General features: G+C 28.5%; 3 protein-coding genes across 7 annotated transcripts; 1 reads left to right on the top strand and 2 right to left on the bottom strand.

The window, feature by feature from the left end:
* Positions 1-1965: 1965 nt before the first annotated feature.
* Positions 1966-4543, bottom strand: LOC137815091 (large ribosomal subunit protein uL1-like). The gene is made up of 6 exons (XM_068618131.1): positions 4489-4543; positions 4353-4392; positions 3968-4187; positions 3443-3608; positions 2925-3130; positions 1966-2183 (listed from the first exon to the last, which is right to left on the bottom strand). The coding sequence occupies exons 2-6, from the start codon at positions 4355-4357 to the stop codon at positions 2130-2132; spliced, it is 651 nt and encodes a 216-aa protein (XP_068474232.1). The 5' UTR covers positions 4358-4392; positions 4489-4543; the 3' UTR covers positions 1966-2129.
* A 2226-nt stretch (positions 4544-6769) lies between these two features.
* Positions 6770-9831, bottom strand: LOC137815090 (N-(5'-phosphoribosyl)anthranilate isomerase 1, chloroplastic). Of its 5 annotated transcripts, none has more exons than XM_068618129.1 (6): positions 9678-9831; positions 9272-9354; positions 8094-8156; positions 7560-7921; positions 7320-7483; positions 6770-7214 (listed from the first exon to the last, which is right to left on the bottom strand). In XM_068618129.1, exons 2-6 carry the CDS (start codon positions 9279-9281, stop codon positions 6989-6991), a joined length of 825 nt encoding a protein of 274 aa, XP_068474230.1. In that variant the 5' UTR covers positions 9282-9354; positions 9678-9831; the 3' UTR covers positions 6770-6988. The 5 variants fall into 5 exon arrangements, with proteins under 5 accessions (XP_068474230.1, XP_068474229.1, XP_068474227.1 ...); XM_068618128.1 differs by having other exon boundaries at positions 9272-9380; positions 9678-9790; XM_068618126.1 differs by having other exon boundaries at positions 9272-9514; positions 9678-9787.
* Positions 9832-14943: 5112 nt separating this feature from the next.
* LOC137815089 (jasmonate-induced oxygenase 2-like) lies at positions 14944-18499 on the top strand. The gene is made up of 3 exons (XM_068618124.1): positions 14944-15693; positions 16004-16334; positions 18136-18499. Exons 1-3 carry the CDS (start codon positions 15191-15193, stop codon positions 18382-18384), a joined length of 1083 nt encoding a protein of 360 aa, XP_068474225.1. The 5' UTR covers positions 14944-15190; the 3' UTR covers positions 18385-18499.
* The last annotated feature ends 420 nt before the right edge of the window (positions 18500-18919 follow it).

Below are 18919 nucleotides of genomic sequence, written 5' to 3'. Positions count from 1 at the left end.
TTCAAAATTAAAATGTTACATATTAGATTTACAGCCTAGCAATTAGCATGCCAGGGATCTGAGTAATTTGATAATGATTTTGTTCATAACTGCCTCAAAAATAAACATTAAGAAATTAATATTTCAGCAAAAAAGAAGAATGTAATAAATAAAATCATTAAAAGTATAACATTTACTGAAAAAATTATATACCTAAAATAAAATATTATTATTTTAATTGAGAACTCCAGTTTATTTATTTAAAATATAACATCATATTAGTTTAGCTTTGTTTTTACGGACAGCGGAACAGTGTAAGGATCCAACTAATTCTTCTTTTGTATCTTTTTTTTTAATTAATTTTACTTCTTCAAGGGATAGTTCAATTCAACACAAATTGATATGAGGACTATACTAATTTAATGTTTGTAATTGATCATTTATTGATGACTATATGACTTTAATGCTTGGTTGTTATTAGAGAAGCTCATAGTAAATATGTAAAAATTAAAGGATTTTAAAAGAAAAAGAAACAGACAAAAGGCATCGTCAGAGAAATACTGTTAACTCATTGGTGATTGATGTTTTACGTCAACACTATTTTGATTCTTTTATAAAAAAAAATAAACGACAAAGATATAATTAAACTAATCTAATTAAATCAGAAAGTATAACATCCTAAATTTATGTAAGAAAACAACAACAAATTTCTTATTACAAAATTTTTTTATTCCTTGATTAGTAAAACTATTAGCAATAGTATTAGTATATATAAATAAATAAAAAATTTAATGCAGATTTTTCAATCGAAAATAATATAATATAGATACTTCGAATGATTTTATATGAATATACTAAGGGAAGTAATATAATCTCAAAGCATTATTTTCATTGAATATAAATAATGCTAAATGCTTATACTTAATCCTTTTAACAAATCATTTAAAATAAACATTTCAATTCTATTTCTTCGTGTTTTGTGCTTTTAAGAATACTTTAAAATTAAAAATCTACTGTGATAAAAAAGAAATATAACTACTAAAAAAATAATTTGATATTATAAAAATATCAATCTTTAAAATTAGGGCATTTATAATAAATATATTTGTGTATCTAAAATCAACTCTTAAAAAGTTTTAATCTTAAGTAATATTTTACTTTTTAACCTTTTACTTATGATAATTAATTATTATAACAATTATAACCCTATATCCCTAAAAACATTTTTTAAGAATTCTTGTAAAACTATATTTGGTTAAAATATTTTAAAACAGCTGTTAGACATAAATTCCCAACTTGAAAGGATTATTAAAACATTGTAACTGAATTGGTAAAAGGACATCAAATAAAATCGTAATTTCCAAAGATAATTAGTATATTTAATCGCCATTGATTTGTTCTAACTGATGCAAATTCAAGAAGAATCCCAGGAAGCCAAAAGAAACAGTTAATTGTACTTAATTCATTCCAATAAAGTAATCTGAATAATAGAAAAGACAAACAACAACCATAATAAGACGCATATTGTTATACACTAGAAAGAAAAAGTATTCTCGAGACATACACACAATTTTAACGTTTTGCACCACAAATATCTTATTAGAGTATATATTTTTAAAGTTAATGGGCTTGAGCACAATAAACAGTATACTTTTTCATACTGTTAAGTCTCATCTAATATTTTAAAATAATAACTTTAAGGACGTACAAGAACAAGTAATTGTGTTTTTATTTGAACACACGCCTATTTTAGACTACAACGAAAAATTTGTGGACATGGAGATTATTTTAATGGTGTTAACCAACCACAACATCTCCAGTTGAGGGTAATCTTTCAATAAAAATCACTTTTAAGCTATTTTTCCTACAACATAATAATAGCTTCAAAACAAATTCTTAGTTCAGCTAAATATGAGCCAAATACAAAATACATGCATTTATGAGCTTGCATCAGACGGAAGAATCATAGCAATTAACTAAGAAAGAAGAGCCAAAAATAACCCATATCATTATCAAATGTTTGAACATGAACACGAAAACAATAAAAGTCAAACCCACAAAACTGTAACAAGATGAAAATTTGCATCTAGCTATTAAGATAAATGTATTATGGGCCATAACAAATTCACCAAAATAAAAATAGATATCGCTCAAAAGACGCGGTAAGATTTCCCCATGGTACTCTTCAGATACAAGCACCTAACCTGAAATTAACAAAAAATTACATTAGTTGATGATATTCTGAGAAAAAATCAACCAGGTACAAAATATTCCAAGGATATGAAAAATAAGGACTAATGTAGGATTGAGACTGCCATGTATGGTCCCCCAAAGTCATCCAAGGGAACAAATTTCAAAACAACGTTAGCCAGCATACGCCAAAATTTCATTCACTGATTTGATATCACATTTTGTACGGTTAGTAAAGAAACTACTCTTAAAACAGCCCTAAAAGTATTCTCTCGCCTATTCAAAACATTAAACTTATAAATAAATAATGCAACAAAATTGTCCAAGGAACCTTAGTAAAATACATTAACTAAATTGATAGGTGTATTCAATACAATAGGAACTATTTCCATATATTTTCCTTAATTATATAGATTGATTATGGGAGAATGTAATACTTAAAGAACCAAATCAGGTTTAATCCGTAGAAATTAACAAACATATAGGAGGGCTTACAGTTGAAATCAGAAAGAGAAATGAGATGGGAAAAATCTACATCACCGTAAAAGCAAATGAGAAAACCTATGTGGTAAGCATATATTCGATCCACGCAAATAAAATGATGCTAACCATTTTTGGTTGCACAGATAAATTTGCTCATGAATCAAACATATAAGCAGAAAACGGCTACAAAAACATGTTTTCAAGAAAAAAACACAATAAAAAATAATGTAACAGAGACGATGATTTTAATAAATATTGAGTGAATTACTCACATTTTGCCAGTTCTTTTTCAACAAGGATACTAGGAAGTTAACACTCAGTTGAACATTTTGGAAGATTTGTTTCTCCTCCATGCTGACATTGCCCACGGCTACTCCCATGCAGAGCACCTTCTTGAGTTGAAATTTGACCATAGCCTTAGACTCATTTACTTTAGACTCAAGAGTTTCCTGGTGAGTAACAAGTGTAGGGAACTTTCCTGCAAAGTTACACAACCAATAAACTCAGCTACAACAGAAAAAAACAATGTAAAATTTATATTGAACATAGTCCACAATATGCAGGGAAGGGATCGTTAAAATGTGAACAGAAAATTATTCCAGATAACATAATGCAAAGCATGCAGTTCCTATTTACTAGCAAAATTATATATCATGTGACAAATGACTTATAATAAGACTACAATGTCCTAGTGTAAAAATGATAAAAAAAAAAAGACAAGCAAATCACCATAAATCTAACAAGTTAAAAAAAAATACCCTAACCCAAGAAATAAAATTGGAATACATGCCTGCCTTGTTTAGACCAGGACCCAACAGACGTGGAATCTGCTTAATAACTGCTTCAGAAGCTAAAAAGGCATGGTACTTCTTAGCTAGCTTCTTCACCAACTTCTTATTCTTGTTAAGCTTCTTCAAGGCTTCCACATCCATCCAGTCCAGACCTATCTTCTCGGCCTGCAGATTAGAGCAAAAAACATTAACACAAGAAACTTAGCAACAACTGAACAACAATTATCAACAAACAAGATAAAAGCCACATGGCTGACTTTCATTTCATGGATTGCAAGTACAGAATTACAGAAACGTTGTCATTTCAACTTTCAAGATAATGAAGCAATTACTAACAAAAAGTAAATTTAATCAATCAAATAGCAAGATTCTAAAAGAAGGAAACAGAAGAAATCAAACATAGTTCTGCAGTCAAAATTAGCATACAATGTGCATGAAATACTTAAAAAAGATAATATAAAGCTCGAGTTTGAAACACGTCAAATAACAATGAAATTATTTTGATGAATACAACAGGTTGATACCTCTTCGACATGTTGTGCATCACCAAGCATGCAAATTTTCATCTTGGGGCGAGGAATGTGGGGCAACTTGACAGAGCCGCTGAAACGCTTGTCCTTTTGTGGATCGTAGTTTTTCAGCCCAATCTGGAGTTCGATAGTCTCCACAAATTTGCGATTCTTCTCCTTGGAATCGGCCATGATTCCAGTGATAGCTTCTCGCAAGGCATCACTCTGAAGCTTACTACACCACAAACATCAAACAACAAATCAGAAAGACATAACACAATAGTAAATCTTATTCGTCAATGAATAGCAGTGAGGTATATTGTACATATAATAAAAAAGCGTAGTTAAAGAGGCAAGAAAATGTAGAACAGAAGCAAATGGAAGGAAAAAGCATAGACACCTCATCTTTTTCAATCAGCGACTAAGGATCTCTCACAGCGCTGTGAAGAAAAGAATCACACAGACAAAATGGTTATCTAGCGGAGCAGAACAAAGAGAAACAAAAACCCAGTGGCAAACGTTCAGAGTGTAAATACCTGAAGTCGATAACCCTAACTAGGTCATGCGGCTGAAGGAATCTGTATATACTATGGACCGGGGGAAATAAGTGGGCCGGGCCTGGTTTCCATTCAAAATGGGCTTTACCCAAAGGATCTCATTTTTAAAGGTTTTTTGTAAAGAAATCTTAAAACGATTATTTTAATAAAAAATAAATTACGAAAAATCATATCAACACGTAATCTTCTTTATCTTACTTTCATGACTCCATTCAAAATATATATATATATATATATATATATATATATATAAGGCAACACCACATCTATTATTTTCGCCAAAATTCAATTGAGTTTTTTATTTATTTCCAATAATAACAATCCATAAGTTTAAATATTTCATGTGATTACAGTTATTATATATTATTAATAGTTAATTAAATAAGTGCGATCAGTATTTATATTTTAAATTAAGAGTTTCTAAACGAAGAAAAATAATATAAGTTTTTTTTTTAAATAAAATAAACTACAAATGTGACATTAGGTAGACTTAGTATTTTATCAGTAGTAATGTTTATAATTCATAAACCAACAAGACATTAACAATAAGGTTTTTACTTTTATGAATAAATTTGATATTCACTATCAAATCATATTATATTATATTATATTATAGATAGATATCCTGAATAACTTTCTTAGATGTATCATTTCAGAGTTAGACAACATGAATACTAGTTTAAAAGTCATTTCTCTAACAGAAGTAGATTTAGCAACATCACAAAGTGAGGTTTTTATAAAAATAAACACCAAAAATAATCAATATTAATTAATGAGTCATGATAAAAACATATAAAAAATAAAAGAACTACATTCAATTCAAAACCTAAAAAAAATATTAGTGGGTATATTATTTTCGTATCACAGTGGATTAAATCATAATTTAACTATGATATTTTGGGTGTTTACTCTTAATTAGAAAAGTAAACAGAAAAGTTATGAATGTTATGATCTATACAAATTTGTTTTTCTATTGATAAAAATGAGATGATAAAACTGCAAATACTCGTATTTTTTTAATCCTTGTACATATGTCATTTACTATGAATAGAAAAATAAGATCTAAAAGTTATTAATAAAAATTAGTCGCTTTTGAAAATTTCAAACAGGCAGTCATAAGAAAATTACCAAACTGGTTATCACGATATACATTTTTTTTTCTTTTTAAAGACTCCTTGAATACACTGTATGTATATTTTAATACATTTATAATAATATACGAGAAGTTCTAATTTTTTTGTTAAAATAAGTTTCATGCTTTATTTAATGCACTTATCTTCTGTGATTTAATTTATTTATAAATTTTATTTTATATGTGGTTGTTACTTAAAAATATTTTATCCTTTTAGTTTATTTGTCGGTTTATTCTAATATAAGTTAATTTTTTATTAGTTATTAATATATACTTTTGAGGTAAGGATAGTGTTTTTGTATGTTAATATATACTTGATAAACTTAAAAAAGTTGTGGAGTTCAAGAAGCCCCTACTAATTTGTTTGATGTTTGCATTATCCTTTTTATTTGTTTTTTATCAGAGCATGTTGATGTTTGCAACACTTAACATCGTGAGCAAAATTATTGGTGCAATCCACTTAAACTGGTTTACTTATTTATTTAAACTGTTCATTGCAATCCACCTTTGCAGGTAGAAATCAGAATATCTAGACATATTTTGTTTGTTTAATAACACATGAGTCTTCTTCCTGTTCAAATCTCTAGAAAAAAACACATTTTAAGTAGGTAACTAAACGAATAAGTATACAATTGTATCTGTTTTTTTTTTTTATCAACAAAAGAAAATATAAATCAAAGAATGATATAATCCTTATACAGAAAAAAAAAATATAGAACCTCACTTCAAATTCTATCACAAACTCCAAATAGAAATTATCAACAAATCCTTGTCCCAAAAAACAAAAGAAATTCACCCTCTTGACAAAAGAGTATACCATTACATGAAACTCCTTAATACATACTAACATAAATTCAGGTTCACCCTTGACAAAAGTTAGGAAATATCATGACATCAAACTTCAAAATACATACAAACATAAATACTTTATCAAACTAGCCTCCAACCATAAAAGACCTTTCTTTTTTTTAATCAATCCCCTATAAAAAAAAACACAGTACTTTAACAAACCACAAACACAACAAAAACAGTACATAAAATTGCAAGTGGGTGGTTGTGTGCAACGATAAAGAACAAATATAAGTCGCAAAACCCATTTTTTTTTAAAGAAAAAAAAAGTATACATAATAAAGGGAAAGCAAGTTATTTTATTCGAATTTGTATTAATTAAATAAAGATTGTACCCATATATTCTCACCTCGCATTACAATATTGTGCCACGAAAAAGCTCCCAACTAAAAACTTCAGGGATACAATTGGACTTGGAAAGAAATTTGCAACAAGACATCAGAAGGATATTACCAAATCACAATATTTCTTTTCTCGAGACTCATAGTAAGTTGGAAATCAACACTCAAAAGAATGCACTGCATTCATGAAAGAAGCTATTCTTGATTGATCTTTACGAATGCCATCTGATGCACAAATGCCACTGCTGACATCCACCCCTTCAGGCTTGAGAGTGGATAGAGCCTCTGAAACATTCTCAGGATTGATCCCACCGGCTAAGAGCCAACCGTACTTGCTTCTAATTTTTGGTAGTTTCAACTGTGCCCAATCGAATGCTTTTCCACTGCAAAAAAGTCTTATTAGTTCTATGTTATTAACATTCACGGGGAAATGAAGATTCTTACAACAAGTTGATGGACATTGAGCTATACAAGATGTATGCCTTTACCTGCCACCTTGTGCACTATCAACAAGGACCCAATCAACTAGAGAACACTCTTCCTCAGAAATAGTGTTCGAAAGATTCCCATCGTCATTTGCATGGAGAACATATATTACACGATTTTCCTGAATTAAAGATGGGAAAGCTAACCGGGAACCATGTCCATGAAGCTGCATTGTCCAAATGTTATGTAATTAAGCATTTAACTATCTTAGACAGTACATTAACCTTAGGCAAAAAAAGTACCTGCACAAATTCAAGGTTTGCCGCATCAGAAGCTCTTAGAATTGTTTCTGAATCATCATCCACGAATACACCCACAGGCTCTGCCCCATAATCTCTTGCAACCTTCGATATCTCCTTTGCAACCGAAAGTGAAATAGAACGTTTTGAGTTAGGCCAGATGATCATTCCAATTAAATTTGCACCAGCTTCAGCTGCCATTGCAGCATCTTTGGCTGATGTAATGCCACACATCTTAACCAAAGGTTGACTCTTTCGCATCGATGAGCTTGAATCATTTCCCCCATCGGTAAGTTTGCAGGAAACTTGATGCTTAAGAAGAAACCTTACACTCGTACAAAATTCCACCCTCTCTCCCCTTAAACCTACAGAAATAATTTTAAAACATTTGAATATTAACTCTTTTATGAATTATGACCTAGCCACCGAACATGATCAGTACAAGCAAAGACATGAAATTAAGTCCACATGACATGAGGATAAATGCTATACAAATCATGCGACATAAAGGAAAAGTAGGACAAAGAATTGGACTACCAGAAATTGGTATTTTGTGGAAATTTGCAGTTCTGAGTCGCAAGTAACTCCCAGTGGTCGAACCTGCAGAAAAAGAACGCCAAATCTAGCAAGGTCAGCAGATTTTATTTTATTTTTGAATTGCAGGGTTTGACATATGGACATGGAAACTTCTTTCTCACTGATGATAACTTGAAAATGCTAAATAGATACACGCTTCAAAACAAATTTGAAAAATATGCACATAATATAACACAGCCTTATCAAAATTGTGAAGAAAAATAGCATTTTAAAGAACATAGTCTGTCTATTCAAGTCCTTTTCATGACTGCAATAACAACGGCAACTAAGCCTTTTCCCACGAGATAAGATTGGTATAAGAATCAAACCATGTCACAACATTCTATTGTGGATCACGCCAATGGGCAAACTATGAAGGTTTCACCTATAGTTTTCCCTGGTCTTCCTCTACTTACCCTTCATCTATTCTACCATCCTTATTTGGACAACTTCAACAGGACTTCTACTACAGATCTAAAGGGAATATAGTATTTTTTATGACTGCAATATAAAAAAAAAAAAAAAAAAACACACGAATATGAGCTGGTGACAGGCCCTGTGAAATTTAAGGATAACCTTGTCTCAACTAACAGAAGTTACCTCTGATAAAACCAAATATAAGAAAACAGGGGAATTGAAAATTGCAATCCCTAAAAATTTATGTTACCTGTGAATGAGGACAGGAAGGGCCAAATGAGCAATAAATATTTTTTCTTTCGGAGAAACCAGTCAACAGTCTATAACACTTATACATGAATGAATTGCTAAATAAGTCTCAAAAATTCACAAGCATCATAAACTAATGTTTGGTCATCACAAAATCTATTCAGGTAGGAACTTCATCAAACATATGGAATCCAAGTGTATCAGGTAATAACCGGAGTGGCAAGGATTACACAATGCTCGTGAAGGATTGCAAGATGGGTAACGCAAGACCGTTTTAGTGGTTCAGCCATTTACGAATGAGAGAATTTTGATAACCCAATAGCAGACCCAAGAAGAATGCAAAGTGAAATGATCCATAAAAGGGGATGAAAAGAAAAGTGATGCAAAAAATATACACTTTTTGGCATTACAAAAAAGAAACGTAGTTTGCCGAAGCCTGATAATAACAGCATGAAATGGGTAAAGCAAGAAACCTGAAAGCATGTTGACAGCCACTAAATCGTCGCTCTAGGATGGGATTTGGAGAAGCCGATGTCGCAGGTACTAAACTCAGGGCCTGTGTTTTTTTTATGTTAACTTTTTCTGTATTGAAAATTATTGTTTTTTCAACATTTCATCACTTTCAATAAATAAAAAATTAAATTGTGTTTTAATGTTTTTTTTTAAAATTATGAACTGATAAAAATATTTTTCGCAAGGCATCACTCTGAAGCTTACTACACCACAAGCATCAAACAACAAATCAGAAAGTCAAAACACAATAGTAAATCTTATTGATCAATGAATAGCAGTGATGCATATTGTACATATAATAAAAAGCATAATAAAGAGGCAAGAAAATGTAGAACAGAAGCAAATGGAAGAAAAATGCACAGGCACCTCATCTTTTCCTATCAGCGACTAAGGATCTTTCACAGCGCTGTGAAGAAAGGAATCACACAGACAAAATGGTTATCTGGCGGAGCAGAACAAAGAGAAACAAAAACCCAATGCCAAACGACCGGAGGAAATCAGTGGGCCGGGCCTGGTTTCCAAATAACTCAAATGGGCTTTTCCCAAATGTTCTTATGTTTACTTTTTTTAATCCAAATATGTACTTTTATTTTAATCTTTGGGAACAATTAAAGCATGTTTACCAACTGTAAAATTTAACTTATTTTAATAATAAATTATATGAATAATTAACTATTTTTAAATCTCATTTTTAAATTTTTTTGTAAAGAAATCTTAAAACGATTATTTTAATAAAATAAATAAATTACGAAAATTCATATCAACACCCATATTTTTGGTTTATGCCTCCATTCAAAAAATAAATAAAATATAAAAGGCAACACCACATCTATTATTTTCGCCAAAATGAAATTGAATTTTTTATTTATTTCCAATGATAACAATCCATGAGTTTAAATATTTCAGGTGATTACAGTTATTATATATTATTATATTATTATTAGTTAACTAAATAAGTGTGATCAGTGTATTTTATTAAAGAAACTAAGAGTTTCTAAACAAATAAAAATAATATAAGTTTTAAAAATAAAATAAACTACAGATGTGACATTAGGTCGACTTAATATGTTTACCACTAGTAATGTTTATAATTCATAGACCAACAAGACATTGACAATAAGCATATTTATCATTTTTCATTGACTTACTACATATGATGTCTTGTAGTACTTATAAAAATCTTGTAATACTTATAAAAACGGGTTTTTTTTCCTTGTAGTTAATAGTATAATAAATTACGAATTTGATGTATTAAAACAATAGGAGTTGTTAAAAGAGGAAAAGAAATACAAAAGTATAATTTTAATAGTTATTATTTAAACAAATTCAAAATATAAGTCTTACTAATGTGATTCAGTATTGGTTTGTGTTGCATTTACTAAAAAAAAATTGTTTAATAGGTGGAACACTTGTTTTAAAATGGAAAAAATTAGGTTTAGGGTTTCGCACGTTTTTCATAAAAGAAATGAAGGTGTTGATAAGCTTGCTAACTTAAGTTTTATTCATAAATAGTATTTTTATTGGTAAAATAGACTATCATCTAATATTTTCTTAAAATTCTTTATTAATAGATTAGATTACCTATATATTTTTTTTTTAATATATGAGTTTTGGTATAATCTTCCCATATTTTATTGTATTTTTTTTAATAATATTTTTTTATGTGATGACAGATGATTGTTGTTAGTTGAGATGTCAAGTTTCACAATGATACTTTTAAAGGATGAAACAAAATTATATTGTTTTGTGATCCCACCTTAACCTAACATGCAAGATTGTTAAACAGATCACACATTAATTCATTAATAAATTAATGTGTAAAATTTTAAAAAGGGATGAAAAAAAAAAGAGAATGTAAACATAAAATTAAATAATTAAGAAAAAAAAGCATAGTGTATGCACCTAATATACAATTGCTCAATCTCATTCGGTTCCACCCAATACTTTGGCAAAACTCAAATCCTAGCCTCAAACTAGCCACACAATAAATTCCAGATGACAGCTCATTGTGCCTACCCCTTCTTCTCTTATGGCACCATCAGAGTAATGAAGTTTTTTTTTATATATAAATGTTAAAATAAAACTTTATACAGCACAACTTTTTCAAAAAATAAGACTAAATAATTAATCTAACCTAAACTATTTTTTAGTATTTCACTCAGTAGGTTTAAAAAAAAAACAATTTCTCTCAATTTCACTTGAGAAAAATATTTGAAAGAAATTCCACATGTTGAATACGTGTCTATTTCGCTGAGTGAAGTTCGTACAATTAAGTATTTATGTAAAAAAAGTCAACACTCAAAATTTAACATTTTCATTCTAAAATTATGCCATTATTTCCAAATTATAATTAAAACCAAGTTTCAAGATTTCAATTAACAAATATATTTAACCAATACCATAATTTAAGCATAAATTTCCACTTCTACAAATTAAAATTATAAATTTCACATGCAAATAGACCCTAATAACAAACAAGCCCTTACATTTTCCCCAAACAAATCTCAACTTTATATATATATATATATATAAAGATTTTTTTAAATTGTAGTATTTTATAGATTTGACACTTTGCAATTTTTTTTACATCTAATATAATATTTTTTGTACATAGAAAATAAAAGAATTTGGGCAAAATATTTTGTAAAGATTCTCAAGCTACCATGTAATGTCTCCTAACATGACCTTCTAAGACATTTTAACTAATGTTGTTTTCCTCAATTGTTTGATTTGTTTATCATTGATCTTAGTAGGTTTTATTTCAATAGACAAGTTTCATGCTATCTTATCAACTAATTTAAATTTAAACAAATCTTTCAATTGTCAACTTAAATGTTAATCAAACAACTCTGATTATAAGAAGGACAAATAATTGCATATTATAATTATAATTACCTTAATTAGTATAATTATATATGATGAATTAACAAATATTTTACATATTGTTTTAAATATTTACGAAATAAATTTCTATAATTATCTCATCTCAAATGGTGTATATCCGGAATTTAAATGCTCGTTTCTTTTAATATACAAAAATAAATATTCTTTTAAATTCTTACAAACTATAAAAACACAATTATTCTCTTTCAAATAAATTAAATCAATAAAAAATATTATCTTATCTTATTTTTAATCAAACATGTTTTTAATAAATTAGACTAATTTTAATTTAATAAGATAATTTAACACTAATTACATTTTTTAGTTATATTATATTTTAGTTTTTATTACTCTATTCCATGTCATTAATTATATTAAAAACATAAAAAATATAACTAATTTTCATATATCCATATTTTTTTAAATATTCATAAAATGACACACACAGATACCACAGTTTAAAATTTTCAAAAAATAAATTTCTACTACAATCATTAAATTGAAATTTTAATACATTTTTAAATTGATCCTTAATGGTAATTTTAATTAATACAATACGGTTTGAAATTTTGTATATATCTAATAACTATTAGATATTGTTTTATTAATCCTATTACGCACATCACATTGTATAGTAAATTTAATAAATATAATATTATTAATTTTAAAATATATTTTATGAAAAGTTTCATTTATCATGTAATCAACCCATACATTTAATATTATTTTTTTTTATAAAAATTCGCATGTTAGAAATCATTATAAATCTTCATCTTTCAACTAACACAAGTAACAATAATCATTTGTCATTACATAAAAAAAATTATTAAAAAAAAATACAATAAAATATTAAAAATTAGATCAAAATTTATATATTAATAAAAATAATACACAGGTAATATGTAACTATTAATAAAAAATTCTAAAAAAATATAAGATGAAAGTCTACTATACTAATAAAAATATTTTTTATGAATAAAATCTAAGTTATAAAGTTTATCACCATAAACATTAAATATTTACAAACACACACAAAAATAATTATTCATAATTATGATTTTATAAAAAAAAAAACCTACATAAGTGCATATTTTTAAAAATATGAAGTTTTCAAATTTAAAAACATAGAATAAAGATATGATCATTATTGCTATGATGAATCTTATTGTTATCTCCTTAAGTCCCAGCACACTATCATCACAATTATAAAAAATAATCCAATCATCTAACCAAAAGTTACAAAACTTAAATTCTATTAATTATATAAAATTTCCCACATTTTCAACTAAATATTATGCATGTTTCCTCCAATTTCCATGCATATTATGTCATCTAAAGTTAAAGGATTAAAATTATCATTTTAAAATGTAATGTAATAACGATAAAAGAAAAATCAACATAGGATTCAGCCAATACCAGAATTTTCAAATTAACAAGTCATTATTGAAAATTAATTAAGGAAAGTCTAGTCCAAATTCTAATCCAAAAACTTCTCTATCTAAAAAAATCAAGACTATGATTTATTTTTTCATAAATGATTCAAATTTAACGATTTGTGGTATATTCTAACCAGACAAAAAGTAATTTAACCGATCAAAACAATTTTATATACACAATTCTAACTTCGATCCATATTTTTGCTCACAAATTGAAATTAATAATTTAAATTATTTAAAATAAAAAGTAGTCTCTCTTCAAACATTTCCAGGTTTTAGAAACATCTTAATAAGTAAATCTATATATAATTTAACATCATAAATGTCCTGTAAAATAAGATATATATTTTATTTATATAGTATGATTTATATAAAAAGTATTTATAAAAAACATATGGATAAAGATGGTAGTTTATTTAAACTTTAAAAACTTTTGAATATAATATGATAAACGAAACTAATGATTGATTATATATATTTTTATTCAAAATAGTACAATTTATAATAGAATGAGAAGTGATGTCATGGATGAGATGAGGTCGAAAGTTGGAGAGGCGTGTTCTAACCCAAATCATTTGCTGTTACCTCCTAATTTGGCGACTCATACTCCTAATTCATTGCTATTTGTTACGTTTTATAATCATGTTATGCATTAAAACATACAAGACTTTAACATTCCCAATTCAATGTCTTATTCCAAAATTAAACTCATAAAAGTAACATCTACTTTTTCATAAATTAAAATTAGCGTCGGAGTGTGGAAAGGAAATATTAATTTGTTGCTTTAAACTTGCAAATAAATTAATTTTATCTTATAAGAAAATTAATTACATTTTTCTCTAAAGGTATTTATTAACGTAAATATTTATTATTAATTAAATGTGATTGAAAATTAAAAATAGTACGTATGTTAAAAAATGTGATAGAATTGGATCACATGCTCAACAGAGTCTATGGACCACAAAGTGCGACAACCATGATCCTGTCCCAAGATGGTTATCGGTTTTATTTTAAACCGAATAATTGTTTAATAATGATATTTTAGAAATTTCAAACATACGTGTCAACGTCATAGAAAACAATCAATAACTGATTTTTTAACTTCTAACAGATATTAATTTTTTTTTAATGAAAATACGAAAAAGACTTTATTGAAAGATAAATAAATAAATTTTATTATTGTGTAATTATCATATGGCTAGAGGAGTTCCTTACTTGTCCCCACATCGAATTTTCTGGTGTATTGGAATTAACTTGCAGAGCCTTCACACTGACGCACACAGCTTTAAAAACCCACAAACTTCACGTTTTTTTTTACGTTCATTTCTCTTTTCATGCCACCACGGTCCCACCCTCTTCTCTTCGTTTCACTTCCTCCATATCTCATCCCTGCACTCTTCTTCTTCTTCTTCTTCTTCTTCTTCTTTCTTTCTCTGTCACAGATTCAAATCTTTCTCTTCCTCTTTCAATTCCCTCAATTTTCAAATCAAGGAAATAACCAATTCCTTTCATACTTCACTCTTTCTTCATAAACACCAACCAGCCAAGCTATATCCAGCAATGTCAAAAGAGCAACCAGATTGGCCAGAACCCATTGTTCGGGTTCAGTCTTTATCCGAAAGCTGCTCCGATTCAATCCCTGAAAGATACATCAAGCCCTCTACTGATAGACCATCATCCACAAGCTCGAATTTCGATGATGCCAACAACATCCCCATCATCGACCTCGGAGGTCTAAGTGGCGCCGACCATCGTGTCTCATCCTCAATTCTTGAGCAAATCTCAGACGCTTGCAAGGAGTGGGGCTTCTTCCAAATCACAAACCATGGTGTTAATCCTGATTTGATGGACAGGGTTAGGGAAGCTTGGCGTCAATTCTTTCACTTGCCCATGGAGGTGAAGCAACAATACGCAAACTCACCAAAAACTTACGAAGGGTATGGAAGCAGACTTGGAATCGAGAAAGGTGCTATTCTCGATTGGAGTGATTACTATTATCTTCACTATCTTCCCTTGTCTCTCAAGGACTGTAACAAATGGCCTCACTTGCCTCCCCAATGCAGGTAAATTCACTATCAGTATTGTAAAGAGTTGGACAAAACTTTGCACACAGTTCTGTTCTTAATATACTCAATACTAATTTGAATTATCAGAATGTTAGAGATATAATAATCGTGTTATGATTGAATTGATAAAACTCTACTCTGTCTGATTCAAGCTTTCCAATTAAAAGATCAGTAATTATACTGAGATAAATCTCTGATTCTAATTGAAAAACAACATTAACAACATCTGAAAGTTGTGTCAAAAAAAGAAGACATGAAGTTTGTTTTGTTTGTGTGGTGGGAATTAACAGTGTGTTGTTTGATGTAGGGAAATGTTTGATGAGTATGGGAGGGAGTTGGTGAAGCTATGTGGGAGGTTGGTTAAGGCTTTGTCGATAAACCTTGGATTAGATGAAAAGATTCTTGAAAATGCTTTTGGGGGGGAAGAGATAGGGGCATGTCTGAGAGTGAATTTTTACCCTAAGTGTCCACGACCAGAGTTAGCACTGGGTCTATCATCACACTCAGACCCTGGAGGAATGACTATGTTGCTTCCAGATGATGAAGTTCCTGGTCTTCAAGTTCGAAAATGCGACAATTGGATTACTGTGAAACCTGCACGCCATGCTTTCATAGTTAATATTGGTGATCAAATTCAGGTAAATCATCTTCAATCTCACTGTTATCCCTGTTCACAAATGTTTTCCTAGACTAATTCCTCACACTATTGGATATTGGAGATTCCACTCTAAAAATTAGAGCATTTCACAAAATAGTAGAAAACCTCATCTCATAATCTGCATAAAAATAAACATGGCCACCTACATAGGACACCTGAAGTTCAGTTGTTGCTTTAGTTTTTGTTTTCAACCATGGATGTGGGGAAACGTGTCCTTTAGCATCTTTTTTTGAACATTTAACATAATTTTCCACACCACTTGTGTTGAAGGATGAAATTTAAAACGAGGAGTTTTGTTAATACACTCAAATACCAAATATCTAGAAACTGACTTTTACTATTTTCAATGTATATAAAAATGTGTTCAAACGAGCATGTTAAAAATATGTTGTTAGTTAGTCAATATTTTCAACTGTCTTAATTAAAAGTAATGACAAATTAATTTTGTTATTTCTATTTAAATCTTCCTAAAGGGTAAAGATTTTACAGCATTAATCGGTTGAAAATATTATAAACATCAGTGCTTTTATCATGATGTTAATTTATAATTAGATGATGGTATCATTACATTTTTAGATTATTACTTTATTATTTACATATTTAATTATTTTAGATGAATCAAATTCCTCGGAGTGGAATAAAAAGGTTGAATAAGTGATTAACTTTCTTCATGTTTACGACATCTATGATATAAGTTTTGAAAATTAGGCACTTACATAAAGTGGATAACATTTTGACGCTAAAAGTTTAAGGATAGAGTCATAGGATTTGATGTAAAAGAGATTCCTTCACAGTGTCGAAGAATATATCAAAATGGCCCATCGAGCTAAAGGTCAAGAGTGTGAAGGAATCTCTTTTATCTTGGTGAAAAAAAAACATAGAAAAAGCTGAGTTGTGCTTTTTATCTTTGTGAACTGTAAAAATTCCACTGTAATGTAACTAATCAATAACCAAGTATATGAAATCGGAATCATAACCATATGAAAACACAGTGACCGTTGACACTCATGTACATCGTGACTAACAATTATTTATGTGTTTAACTATTCAAGATCCCATAGGCCAATATGTTTCTTATGAAATACTCTTTCCACTCTCATTCAATTATTATTTAATTTGAAAAAAAACTTCATTATCACATATTGTTATTGTTAAAGACTTCATGTAGTAAATTTCACATAAACTAAAAATCAAGATATTCATAATATATTATAAGTGAGTGCATCATTTTATAAATTGATTTTATAAAGTTAATTTATATTTAAAGTTTACTATTGGACCACCCATAAATCTATAATTTCACGTACAAGTTGATAATTTCAACGTGAGAAAATGTTAGAAATCACACCTCAACTAAATATTACAATATTTAATAATTTTGTTAGGATGACCTAGAGTTAAACTTACTTCTTAGTATTGTATTAAACCGAATAAAAATAAAGTCAATTTACAATACATAAATAGAAGTAATTATCATCCTAAGAATTGATTTTGTGAGATATGGTGAACTTAAACTCACTTCTTAATAATAATAAAAGTTAAAATAATAAATAAATAAAAATATATATTAACATTACTTATTTGTTCATGCAACATAAAAATAAATTGTTTAAAAAAATGTATTTTTTTGAGTGATTGATTTAGAACAATCAAGAAGAATCACTTCAACTTTTAGATGCAACTGAATTGGATATATGTGTATTACCAATATTTATCATTGAAATTGAATATTTCTTTATACATATATAATAATGGTTAATGATTTGGTTGTGTTAATGTAGGTACTAAGCAATGCAATTTACAAGAGTGTGGAACACAGAGTGATAGTAAATTCGGACAAAGAGAGAGTTTCTCTTGCTTTTTTCTACAACCCCAAAAGTGATATACCCATAAAACCAATAAAAAAGTTGGTAACAATGGATAGACCCTCACTTTATCCACCAATGACCTTCGATGAATATAGACTCTTCATTAGAACGAGAGGACCTCGAGGTAAATCTCAAGTTGAATCTCTAAAGTCTTCTAAATGATTCATGCTCTTGTACACTAATTTTATTCTTCATATTCTAAGTCTATATTTTCAAATGTAACTTTATATTATTTCAAATTTTTCAGTTAGACCAAATATATTCTACAACTTTGAAATTGGGTTTAGGTTTTTTAAATTATTTATGATCCATGCATCTATTAAAATTTTAATGATACACTTGTTTGTTAAGTAATTGTAGTAATATATTAGCTAGTTTAATAATTATCTAGTAACTTGAAAAAGGTATAATTAAGTTTAGTGGGTAAACAAACATTAGAGCATTTGTTTACTTTTTTTACATAAACTAGTTAGTTATAGCTTGTGAGTTTTTTTTTTTATTTGTATATACTCACTATTTTTTTTTATCAATGGCACCATTCCTTGACACTTCCTTTTCGTTTAAAATATTATCATTAAAAATATTCAAATAATAAAAATATTAATTTTATTTAATTAAAATATGGTTTTTGAAAAACAAATAAACATATCATAAAAATATCATTCTCAATAAAACATGGTCAAAATATTGCCTTAAT

This window comes from Phaseolus vulgaris, chromosome 1 (genome assembly GCF_000499845.2).
Source record: "Phaseolus vulgaris cultivar G19833 chromosome 1, P. vulgaris v2.0, whole genome shotgun sequence".
NCBI classification, from domain to species: Eukaryota; Viridiplantae; Streptophyta; class Magnoliopsida; order Fabales; family Fabaceae; genus Phaseolus; species Phaseolus vulgaris.
This window is presented reverse-complemented; position numbering and strand designations above follow the sequence as displayed.